Raw genomic sequence first — 13,546 nt, forward strand, 5'->3', positions numbered from 1 at the left:
AATTACAAAATTATTGTAACTGTAATTAGTTACAGTTACTAAGAAAAAATGAGTAATTAAATTACAGTTACTTATGAAATTTTTAACGATTACAAAGGGGATTACATTTGAATATTTACACACATCCACATACAGATTTAACTGATTTATTTCCCAAATTGCACTGACTATTCTGAGACATACCGCCCTAATAATTTCCGGGATGCGGAAATACAGTCTGGTTCGTAGAATCCAGTCATAAAAACGGAATGCCTAACGCGGACGGAATATGCCACATTTTGGATGACTAAATCAAAAGTAGGTCAGTACACTTGAATCAAAACATGACTTGGACTAGTGTCTGTGAATATAAAGCCCCAAAAATGCAATATATGACTTGCACATTCTGTGTGGCTGTGGAAATCAGGCGCGGACTGGACACCGGGAGAACCGGGACAATTCCCGGAGTCCTGGCAGCCGATTTTGCCCCACTATTTAATATCATTATTGTATAATTGCCTGCCGAATGTACTAAAGCGATCATTTGCGAATCCGCCATTTGATAATTAAATCTCTAATAAGTCATGAAGTGTTAGTTGTGACTCGCGCGCTCTCCGCGCCTCCGCCAAACGGTTTGGATCAGACTCAGAGTAATCAATGAGAGAGAGAGAGAGAGAGAGAGCGACTGAGAGAGAGAGAGAGACTGGAGCAGTGGACAGCTGGAGCAGAGAAGCAGAACTCCTGTTCAGGGTTTCAGGTCAGTTTCATCTGTAAAGATGCTTTTTTGTCTTTGTTTTTTTATTTATTTAATCAAGCAGCAGCACGTTGCTCATCAGTCATCACTCAAAATACTATATAAAGGACATCATTATTATCTGTTGTAATGTTACAGTAGGAATTTAGCTGAAAAAAAATCCGATTTTTTTAATAGGTTTAGGGGGAGCAACGACCGACAACAACACAACCCTTACGAAAATTTACATTTTAATATTTAACTATAAATCAAGAGAAAATGGTTACTATTGGTTAACTGTGGTAACCAAAAATGTAAAATTATTTTACAAATGTATTTATTTAAAAATAAATACAAATCCATTTGCAAAAAAAAAAAATTATTTTACTTTTATATAGGCTAATAAAAGCATGTTTAACTTTTGTAAGGGAAAAACATGACTCGTGTACAGTATTAGGATTTTTCTATAAAGATATTGTAGTATTGTAGAGTATTGTATTGTAAAGTATAGTTTTGTTCAATCTTCAATCTTGAGTATTAAAGTCATGAGAGAGATGGATAACAGGGCAAAATAAAGAGACTGAAGAGAAAAATGGAAGTGAAGGTGCAGTTCAGGAGAGAACTTTTAATTATTTTTCATGTCCCCAAATTAAAGATTTAAACCTTTTTTTATGTCAGGTCCATACAAAAAATAGTTTTGTCCATGAATTTGTTTGTATGAGTTTGAATTTTCCAGTCTGAGTTTTTTTCCTAGTCCGCCCCTCCTGTAAATTAATGGCAAAGTCATGGTTTCATTTACTACACATATATAGGCCTACTGAAGCCCGCAGTGTTTTCAACCTCTGCCTTCTCAATATAGGAGTACACGAGCACATAAACATAATTTCTAGAACTGCTCTGTGTCACTTCATGTGCATTTTACTTATTTTGAGAAAACTATCATCATATACAAAGAGACAGCAGTTTCAAAAAAACACCAATGTTTCAGGAGTTTATTACACAGAATACGTCACATGCTTATTAGATAACTGTATTTAAGTTGATGTATATGCTTTTATTTATTATTCTTTAATTTTCACAAATTTATAAAAGTAATCAAAAAGTACTCAAAAGTAATTAGTTACTTTACTTTAATAAAGTAATTGAAAAAGTTACACTACTATTACATTTTAAACAAGGTAACTTGTAATCTGTAACCTATTACATTTCCAAAGTAACCTTCCCAACACTGGTTGTCAGATGTGCAAAACTTTGAAGTCTATTTAGATGACGTGGTAATATATTCCCTGATGTGGGAGGATCATTTATGCACCCTGGTTTCAGTCATGGAACGATTGGCTAAAGTATCTTTGACACTTAATCTCAGTAAATGTGAGTTTGCTAAGGCGGTATTGACTTACCTTGGTAAATTGGTCGGACAAGGTCAGGTTAAACCGGTTAAGGCTAAGATTGAAGCCATTGTGAAATTCCCTTCACCTACTAATAAACGCGAATTGGGGCGTTTTCTGGGAATGACCGGTTACTACAGAGGTTTCTGTCGGAATTTTGCCTCTGTAGTTGCACCCCTTACTGACTTGCTGAGTACGGAACGTAAATTTGTGTGGAATAAAACTTGTGAAACTGCTTTTTGCTCTGCTAAAGATCTACTATGCAATGCTCCAGTTCTCCAAGCTCCGAATTTTGCAGTTTCTTTCAGTCTGCAGGTGGATGCGAGTGCTAATTGCGCTGGCGCGGTGCTGATACAAGCTGATGATGCTGGCATCGAACATCCAGTGAGCTATTTCTCTAAGAAGTTCAACAGGTGTCAAAGGAACTATAGCACCATAGAGAAGGAGGCTCTAGCTCTTTTATTGGCTATTCAGCATTTTGAAGTGTACTTAAGCTCCGGTGATCACATAGTGGTGTACACAGACCACAACCCTCTGATATTTTTAGCTCACATGTCTAACACTAACCAATGCCTTATGAGATGGGCACTCTTTTTGCAAGAGTTTAACATCCGTTATAAGAAGGGTACAGAGAATATTGTAGCCGATGCACTGTCTCGGGTTTCTACTGATGATGGTTAAATTGCCTGTCGAAAACTGCATGGTTTGTTTTTTATGTACACTTGTTCTTTTTACTACAAATCGGGTTTTGTAGTTAAGGGTGGGGGTGTTACGTCCTCTGGACTTACTTATCTATCTTTGTGGTGATATGTTTGTATTGTGCAGTTTCCCTTTTCTCTCTCTCTCTATCCTCCTCTCCGCAGTGTTGATTGGATGCAGCTGCAGGTGATTATGGGGAGGATGGAGCATGCTTAAAAGCTGAGGAGGTGTTCAGTCAGTGTGTTGTGTTATCATGTAGTCATCCAATCATCATAGATTTTGCTTGGCATGTTTTATAATCCACCCATCAGGCTTTCCTCTAGCAATAACCAGCACCACATATATAATGACAAAGGATTTAAATGTTAATCCATATGCATTTATTTGAGGATGATAGTGATGCCGTTTTACTTTGGCTTTGGATTTCATCCACAAGTGTTTCATGAAAGGCTCTGTTCCTGCATCATGTTTCCTGTTTATTATTCATTAGGATGAATGCAACAAAGCACTCCCTCTCTTTCCTCATGCTCCAGAGCGGTGGAGGGCTGCTTAGAGACTTTTTTCAGCTCAAAGAGGTTGTTGTGGGACTCGTGGAGTGGCCAACTAGAGAATGTTGAGGATGAAGATGCCCATTGTCTGTGGTCTCATGCATTCTCTCTGTCCATTGTTGTCTAGTCATGTGAGGATATCAGTGGATGTTGTCATTGTGAGGCCTTATTTTGTTAGAGGAAAAGTCCTTATATGTATCCTTACACAGTATGGACAAAAGTATTGGGACACCTGACTAGTACACCAATAGGAACTTTAAAGACATTGTATTGAGTTGATATTGGATGAGAAGTCTTTCTCACAATCTCCATTCCAGTTTATTTAAAAGGTGCTTGATGGGGTTGAGGGCAGGGCTTTGTGTAGGCCAATCAAGTTCTTCCACACCAAACTCTTCCAACAATTTCTTAATGGGCCTCGCTTTGTGCACTGGGGCACAGTCATGATGGAATAGAAATGATGAAACAGTTCGGGGGCCTTCCCCAAACTGTTCCCGCAAAGTTGAAAGCATAGCATTGTCCAAAATGTAAGGGGACTAGCACAACCCCCTGAAATACAGCCCCTACCATTATGCCTCCTCCGCCAAACTTTACATTTTGCACAATGCAGTAAAGAGGTAACATTCACCTGATATTTGCCAAAAACTGACTCGCAAATCAGACTGCCAAACAGAAGTGTAATTCATCACTTCACATAACTGGTTTCCACTGCTCCAGAATCCAGTGGCACTATGCTTTACTTTACACCACTCCATCCTACACTTAACATTGCACCACTTGAGGCTTGCACCAGTTGCTCGGGCAATGGAAACTCCTGTCGCAAAGTTTTTGTGCTGATATTAAAGCCAGTGGAAGTTTGAGCTCTGAAATCAGCAGAGCATTGGTAACTTTTATTCACCATGCACTATGCGCCTCTCAGTGGCCAGCTTGACAGCTTAATGTATTTTTTTGCTTCATTGCTGGTGTTTCTAAGCCCTTCTTTCTAATAATATCACTTACAATTGACTGTAAACTGTGAAAAATTGCTAGGAATTTAGAGGATTTGAGAATATTGTTTTACAATAAATTACTGTAGTCAGAAATTTGCTGTGAAATCAATGCAAGCTGTTATTTTCTTACAAATCGCTGTGAATGAACATCAGTATGAGGCTAACGTCACAGTAATTTACTGCTCTTGTTTTGCTGTGAATTCACTTTATAAAGTTGTCTTTAAATGTGCCACTGTGAGAAATGTAGTTATGTACTACTGTAATTTTTTGAAGTCGCCATAATGGTGATTAGTGATCATTATTTGTTTGGGATCTTGGTCCTAGTATGTTCATACTTTAATTTCTGATCTAGTCATTTCATGTTTGAAATTGCAGACTGCATGGCTAGGTGCTTGATATTATACATCTGTGATGATGGGTCTGATTAACTCACCTGAATTCAATAATTAAGAGCTGTGTTCCAGTACTTTTGTCTATATAATGCGTCTATCTATCTATCCTCTCCCTGTCTCTTCACCTAGAACACTCTAGCAACCAGCAAGCCAAGATCTATGTATCTTCAAGCTACACGTCTCTTCAAATTATGCAATCTAACTTGAGACTTCAAACCTTTAAAGTAACAATCTGTAACTGTGAAAATGTCAGTGTCACATTTCCAGAACAGAGCGATTCTTCTTTCCTATTTCCCCAATAGACAAATAATCTCCAAAACACTGACATCCGTTATAAGAATGATGTCATCTTTTGGAAATATGACAGACAGTGCAAAGGGTATGGTGAAGTGACGGATGCAAAACTTCAAAGGATATTTGGATACTTTCCTAATGGGAGCGGGTGAACAGAATACCCACCTGAGAGACAACCCAGATATCTCTCTCTCTCTCTCTTTTACTCCCTCCATCACTCCTCGCTCTGAAATTTCAGTCCAACAGTGACACACGGTCAGTTACTAAGTCCAGCTGATGACATAATCCAGGCTCCTCCTATGGGAGTGTGCTAGGCTTGTAAAACAAACACTAAAGCTGCTCTAAACCAATGGCGTGCACTTTAGGCTCAGGGTGCATTGGAGACAGTACACTGGGACTGGACAGCAGACCATGTCCCCTGAAGGAGTCCATGAGAGCACAGTATTTGTCCAGCTGGTAGTTGCAATGGGTTTTTTTTGTCCTCAGTTATAATCTCCTGCAGGCTTAGGCTTTTGCATCACCAGTTGTTTTTCTATTCAGTTGTGAACAAATATTACCTGGAACCAGACGCAGAGAGCGGATGAAAGACAGAGTGAGTATTTGTGCTCATTAGTGAAACAGATGCTATGACCTTGTGACCGATATATAATGAGTCGGTATTAATGAAAGGATAATGCTTCGATGCTTTGGTATATTTCTGCTATTGCTTTTTCAGAAATGCAATCACTGGGCCCTTTTTGTTAATGAATTACTGATGCTATCTTCAAAAGGAGAGGGTAGTTTATTTTACAGCCATTAAATCCAGCAGAGGATATTATTGATAATGGAAAGACATTCCTAGTATATAGTGACTGAGGATATGTTAAATTGGTCTCCTGTGCATGTCTGTATGTCCGGATCTTTGATGATAATTCTACATGACAAGTCATTAGTGCTGCTTGAGTTGTCATTCACTATTGTGTGCTTATGTGCTATTATACATACTGTAAACATATATAATGCCAGTAAAAGCATTTGGACAAACGAAATGAAATTATTTCTTTAAAGTCTTTTGGTTTAACTATTTATGCTTAAATGCTTATTTTTGTATACAAATAAAAAATCTGCCTAATATAAATTATATATATATATATACAAAGTATTAGTAATACATAGTAAATAATAATGTAATAATAATAATTATTATTATTATTATTAATATATATATATATATATATATATATATATATATATATATATATATATATATTAATAATAATAATAATTATTATTATTATTACATTATTATTTACTATGTATTACTAATACTTTGTATATTAATATAATAATAAAAATGAAAAATATTATTTCTATGTGCCATCTGTAAGTTTTTGGCATGCTCAGAAAGATGTGTCGTTGTCCTGGCTTTTTGTCCATTAAGCCTGAGATTACACCCCCCATAGAATCTAAATTGTGAGCAGTTTGGCATTTTGATCCTCTTACGGCTTTTTAGGTGTAATTTGAGTTACAGCATGCCACAACGGTGTCCTTGCAATAATGTTGTTGGATAAACGGCACTGATTGCATTTTTATATGCAGCATTGCTTCTTGGTACTTTAAAAATCTCATAACAAGGTCACGTCAGCGGTGGAATTATTTTGTGAATGGTGACTTAAAGTATGATTTTTAATGAATACAGATCTGCATAGAGCTTTTTATTTATGTTACAAAACATGTCAACAACATGACATTTTCCCCCTTAATAATAATAATAATAATAATAATAACAACTATAAAAAATATATAAAAAATATATTTTATGAATAAAAATATTGATTTCTTTCATAAACATAAAAAAAATTCAAAAACATTTTGTAGTGATTCCACTTTGTACGTATCATAGTATCTTTTGTTGCATTGTTCTTCATTACTTAATCATTGTATTAGTTACTGTAAAATAATCAAAATGCTGCATTTAATTTAAAGAGATTCATAAAAATGAAAATGATGTAATGGAAAATATACTCATAATGGTCCTAAAATAGTCTATTGCAAATGGTTGTGCTGATTATGACCATTATTAATTTTCCTGATGAATAGAAAAAAAGAAAGAAAAAAAAACATTTATTCAAAATAAATATTTTGTAACATAACATTATAAATCATCCATCCACATTATAAATCAATTTCCTTTAAAACAATTTAGAATTTTATTTTGAGTTTGTTTTTATGAATGTGAATGACTTAATCGCATTAGCTGTGTGGGTTTGTGTTAGAAGACCTGTGCTGCTCTACATTTAACATCTCACAGCTACTTGATACTGGAAACCAATAGCAGACCAAACCAATCGCAGTAATTACACTAAACAAGTAGACTCCCTCATTCTCTTGTCTCACAGACCCTCTGGTTGTTAATTAAAACACTTGTGATATGGAACTACCACGTAACAAGTTCTTTATTTTGTACTTCAAAGTAACAAAGTGTTCCACAAGTGATTCTCAGCAGAGATAATAGTGTACCAGTGAGACAGTACTGGGTGTCAGAGCGCTCCTCCCTAACGTAGGCGATCTCTTGTTATCCTCAGTCTTTATTCTGAGAACTCATAGTGCAGGCGAGAGATAAAACAAGAACTGATTCAGCGCTGGGAGCTACAGTAAGGGGCAGCTTATGAATCATTCATTCAGCCTCTCTCTGGTGGCTGAGAGGAGCTCGTTCATCTATAATGCTCCATCTGAAGTGACACAGGAGGACGCCTCCCTGATGGTGCTTCTCCAGCTCTAACTCGACTGCCTTCATCTCTCTTTCAAACCGGTTTTAGCTGACTGGGCAGGTAATGCGTCTTTGTGGTTTTCTCTTTTCTCTCTTTCTTTGAAGTTCATTCATTCAATCGTGTCTCCCTATAGAGCTGGAGTGAATGGACGGGCCACCTTGGCGCCAGGACAGAGAGAGTTTAGGGTTAGTGCTTGAATAGCTAAGCCTCCTCAGTTCAAAGGCCCAGTATAAGAGACACATTTTTAGGGAAAGTATTAGGTCTTATTTTGAACAAATAGTCAATGAAAGAATGTGCTTAGCCTTCGGAAAATGGTGATCATCAAATTTGGGAGGTCTAACTCTATTACTAAATTTCTTTCAAATACTTTCGAGTAATTTTTTGTATCTCTGCTAATGAAATGTATCATTTAGTGGGGGCTATTTTGGGACCAGCTGTTGGTTTGTAGTTGTTGTTAGATTTCACATAAAAATATTATATATTTTATTTATTAAACGTATGTTTGATAATTTTATCTTACAATAACTGTGGTTGACCTAGTTGAATTCATGCTTTCACCATGCTGTAGAAAGAGTCCAAAATGATGACACTTCCTTCATGGGTGTCAAAATTATAAAGGATGCTAAATGAAAAAAAATACAGTTCATACAGTAACAAGGTTCAAGGCAAAATGTGGGACACAGAAATTATGTTTAATAATTACACATATTTCTCATTCATTGAGTTCTACAAATACTATAGTTAAACTATGTTCACTTCACCATGGTTTATTGTCATAAGGGACTGCCAGTAATAGGCTGTTGCATGCATAAAATGCAACCTTTTTATTCGGAGAGTGTATGATTTATATTAACAATACAGAATAGAACATGAGCAATATGAACTTTTAACATTCATATTTAAATAAATGTACTGCACAAACTAGGGTACAATTTCCATAGGTTTATTGTGAAATAACTCAATTAAATAGTCTATGTTTTTTCAGCATTGTTCTGGGCTGCCTTTTCCAAAAAACATAAATGGTTTCTTATTCTAGGCTACTCTTGGGAAACGCAGCTCTATTTAATTGCAGAAATGAGTGAACGCTCTGTAATTGATTGATTCTGCCTTGCAACATTTGCGTGTGTTCAGATGAGCAGGAAAATCCCTTCCACACAACTATTTGCTAACATAGCTTGTTCGTCCAATTTAAGGCATATTGTAGGCATTATTTTTTGTTTAATAAACAAAATCACTGTTAAATAAAAACAGCTTAGTATTGATATTTTTTATCTGAGTATCGATACTTTCGAAACTTGCATCAGTATCGATATATCGATACTTCAGGATTGATTCGCCCATCCCTAAATCACATCAGAAACAGCAGCATGTGAGATATCTTTGTAGATTTGTCATTATACATTAATATTACTCTCAGATACCTTTTATACAACAATTTCAAGTGAAATATGAAATGTATATCTAGTAGAGCTACTGGGAAAGTATAGCATAGTTAAATATGTAATGTGTTAGATGCTCCAGGTAAATTAAATATGTTTTGCTTCTAAGTATAACTGTAATGTAAAAAAAAAAAGAAAAAAAAAAAAAGAGATGGGAACTAAGCATTTTAAATATGCATTAATTCTTTTCTTATTTTATCTGATTAAATTTCAACTGTTTACTTGTATTGTGCTTGGTTTTATCTTGCAACACTGGAGAAAATAATAAAATAAAAGATAAAATAATAATATCAGATTATTGTATAGTCACTTTGCTTTTCAATATGCAGGAATGGATGATATTGTCAATATTTTTTCCCATATAGAGACTGTGATGTTATGCTGTGTGCTAGTTTTCATTCAAGGCTGTAAGCTGTTTTGCTGATTCGACCTTCACCAGGTCTCAATGATGATTGTGTTGTCTTCTGATTTATTTCAGAGCTGAAAGGTGGATCTGATTGTGTAGTGTGTTGATTACATGATAAAAAGCCACACATAAAAATATGGTGATTGCAATTCGTAGTGCAATTTACGATTTGTCGTCTGGAAGTCCACTAAATTTAAAAGCACAAATCAACCAGAGAATTGCAAATCCAGTTGAGCAGCTGATGATTAAACTAATCATAACACAAAGTGTCAGAGATCAGACTTTATTTATATGGCAGACAAGAAAACAGCAGTAAAAATATGAATAGACTCTGAAGGAGGAACCTGAGATCTTGAATTGGGCTCTTTTAAATTTTCCACCTAGCAACTACCCAGAATACACTAGCAAAGTCATACCAACCATCTTGAAAGCCTTAAAATTATGGTGGCAAGTATTACACAAACAAGAACCAAAAAATATCCTTGCTTATCGGAATCTGGTTGAACGTTACTCTGCACCAACTGAATTCTACAGTGCACTTCCATCAACACTCATCATGGATTAAATGACCGAGTTTTCTAAAAGTGCTTCATTGCTTTGCCTTGTGGCACATCTTGCAAGTCAATCGTGATTGTGTTTGATAGCAATCCTTCATGCAGAAGTTCAGTATTGACCTGGATGAAAGTTAGACCCTCATTTGCTAAATCACTGCTACAATTACACATTTCAAGACTCTGTAGCATTACAAGTGCTGTTTTCTTTCTTGTGTTAACATGAACATTGACTACTTGTTTGTATAAAGCGGAGGGACATTCTCATTCTAGAGAGCATTTGATTGGTCAGAAATTTATAGAAACCCCCAAGTGCATGATGAGTCATCAACATAATTGCATATTTTTATCGAAACATCTTTGTGTTACAGTTATGAAATCTCAAATGTTTTTCTTTTTTCAAATGCAAAAGTGTTGTCAATACTGGAAATTAATAAATACATACAATGTGTTAGACGCACAAGATAAATTAATTATGAAATGCTTCTTATTTCTAAGTATAACTCATTACTCATCTAATGGCATGTAAAAAAAAATCTAATAATGGTATAAAACATTCATTATTAATTATATTATTAATATTTCATCAGATTAAGCTGCTAGTTCATCATTTTGCATGCAGTAATGCAGTGTCAGAATAAATGTCAAACTCAACGATGACTTGCTGCTTGCTAGGAAGGTGGTATTTGGGGGAGGGACATGCTTATTCTAGAGAGCATTTGATTGTACAGAAATTTTGACACAGCCCTAAGTACATGATGAGTCTTCAATGTTTTTGTTCCATCAGAAGAGAAATACTACATTTTAAATATCTGTATCTTGCAAAAGACAGTTTTATCCACATTTAGGTTGACAAAGTAAGGCAAACCGCATCTTCCTTAAAGAGTTTCTTCAGACTTTCTGTTCCCTCTCCCAACATCTCTATCTGTCTCTCAGGAAATAAGTCCCTGGATAGTGGCATTGCCGAGATGGAGGATCTTCCTGTTCCCCAGAACATCAAAATCAGCAACATCACATGCGACTCCTTTAAGATCTGCTGGGATATGGACTCCAGGTCTAAGGAACGGATCACACACTACTTCATCGACCTCAACAAGAAAGAAAACAAGAATGCCAACAAGTTCAAACACAAGGTGTGTGAACATAGCAGCTCTATATTCACTCCTTCTTACACATCCTGATCTGACCTGGTGTAGGCAAAAGCTGATCTTCGGTAATGTTCTCAGGTTCATGTGTTTGCAGAAAGAGAACTGCAGGTACATCTAATCTCATTTATTATCTGTTTCCTCTAGGACGTCCCCACTAAATTGGTAGCGAAAGCAGTCCCTTTGCCCATGACTGTGCGAGGACACTGGTTCCTGAGTCCACGCACTGAATACACTGTGGCCGTTCAGACCGCATCCAAACAGGGTGATGGCGACTACGCCGTGTCAGAATGGAGCGAGATCATTGAATTCTGTACAGGCGGTGAGAACATTTTAAAGCAGGGTTTCCCAAATGGGGAAAAGCTAGCATTAAAGGGATAATTAATCTGTTTGTTTACCTGCTTACTCCCAGGGCATCCAAGATGTAGGTGACTTTGTTTTTTTTCAGTAGAACACAAACCAAGATTTTAGGCTCAAACCGTTGCAGTCTAACAGTCTTATAATGTAAGATCAGCCGTGATTCCCATCCACTTATATTATAAAACTGATAGACTGCAACAGTTTGAGCTAAAAATCTTGGTTTGTGTTCTACTGAAGAAACAGTCACCTACATCTTAGACACTGTTGGGCAAGTTACTCTGAAAATGTAATCAACTTTAAAAAACTTCTTTTAAAAGTAATCACATTACTGTTATGATTATTTCAAAAGTAATTAGTAATTAGTTACATTACTTGTTACATTACTTTTTTCTCCATTAAATTTATGAAATCACAGCATAGGCTACACGCTTCTAATAAATATTTGTTATTACAGCATCAACATTCACAGAACAGTTATTTTTAACTGAAGCAAGAGGCTGCTGCATGCATGGTTTGGATGGCAGAATGCCAGCAAATAGCGCTGCTTTTTATAACCTCTAAAAGACATCTCAGTTCATCGCAATATCACAAATCTCTGTTCTAACACAATAAACATAGGCATGATGAATCTTTCATAATGTCTACAATTCATGTATTATAATGAGGATTTGTGAGCATGCAAATTTCAGCACTGCATTGCTCAACGCTGCAAACGTGTGTTATAGCCTAAATAGAAACTTTGCATATACGCTTGCAGTAACGTATAGAGACCTCGGCTTGTAACTATACTCTAATGACTATTTCCAAAATTATAACGCGTCTGATGTGCTGCATGAAGCACTGCACTGTTCAGTACACGTGTAAGTAGCTTAGAGTTTTCAGCATCACAGAGCAGCTCAGTTCACAGTTAATGCAGCAAACTCCAAACTGAAAGTGTGGAATTATATAAATATTAGTGATGAACACATAAAAATAAATATTGTAGCTACAATGTGTAGCGTAAAATAAAATGATTAACACTAGTGGGAATGTAATGCAGACTGAGACACTATCACAACTAAAACATTTATAATAAAACATTTACAAAAAAATATATATTTTATTTATTTGCTTGCATGTCACATGACCATTAGCCAATATAGAGTAGTGTGAATTGCAAATGTGTCATTAAATTATTGAATTATATTGACTTAAAATCTCAGGGTAAAGTGATTTGGTGGGAAAAAAAGTTGTTTGAAGTATTACTTATATGACCTCCATGGACCCATTTAGGTTGTTATAGGCTCATATTGACCCTCTCTGATTCATTTTATTTCTTTATTTTGTATATACAGATTATTCCACTGTTCATCTCACACAGTTGATGGAGAAAGCAGAGGTCATCGCTGGCAGAATGCTACGGTTCTTAGTCTTTTATCGAAACCAACACAAAGAGTACTTTGACCATGCAAGGTTTGTTTCTACAGGGATCACGACACTAAATTATTAAAGGAACGGTCAGCTTTATTTCCAAACCTCTATGACACCATTCTTCTGTGGAACACAAAAAGTACAATTCTGAAGAATTTCCCTGCTGTTCTCTGTACAATAAATGTGGCAGAGGTCTGTATGAAAATTACATTTGATGACACATAATTTCATAATTAAAAAATGGTGAATTGATGTTCTTAAAAATCACCCTATGTGCTCCACAGAAGAAAGTCACACAGATTTAGAACAACATGCAACAATCTTGTTTGCAAACAATGGAAACAAGAAGCAACTATCTACTGTAAATTGGCAATTTTTTTTATTTCATATGAATATTCATTCTCATCTTATTAGAAAATCCCCAAATCCTGAAGGTTTTATATTTTAATTAAAATGTTCTTTCAAT

General features: G+C 35.7%; 1 protein-coding gene across 2 annotated transcripts in view; it reads left to right on the forward strand.

Moving 5' to 3' along the window:
• LOC132121266 (phytanoyl-CoA hydroxylase-interacting protein-like) overlaps positions 1-13,546 on the forward strand; it is a 39,385-nt gene that overhangs the window by 23,448 nt on the left and 2,391 nt on the right. The window contains exons 1-4 of one of the 2 annotated variants that reach the window (XM_059530495.1): positions 5,372-5,611; positions 11,102-11,298; positions 11,458-11,632; positions 13,005-13,122. In XM_059530495.1, coding sequence (XP_059386478.1) covers positions 11,134-11,298; positions 11,458-11,632; positions 13,005-13,122 — 458 coding nt within the window. In that variant the 5' untranslated portion in view covers positions 5,372-5,611; positions 11,102-11,133. Of the gene's footprint in view, positions 1-5,371; positions 5,612-11,101; positions 11,299-11,457; positions 11,633-13,004; positions 13,123-13,546 lie in introns of those variants that run through there. The other variant, XM_059530494.1, reaches the window with a different exon arrangement.

The sequence above is a fragment of the Carassius carassius genome, chromosome 39, assembly GCF_963082965.1.
Source record: "Carassius carassius chromosome 39, fCarCar2.1, whole genome shotgun sequence".
In the NCBI taxonomy this organism is placed as follows: domain Eukaryota; kingdom Metazoa; phylum Chordata; class Actinopteri; order Cypriniformes; family Cyprinidae; genus Carassius; species Carassius carassius.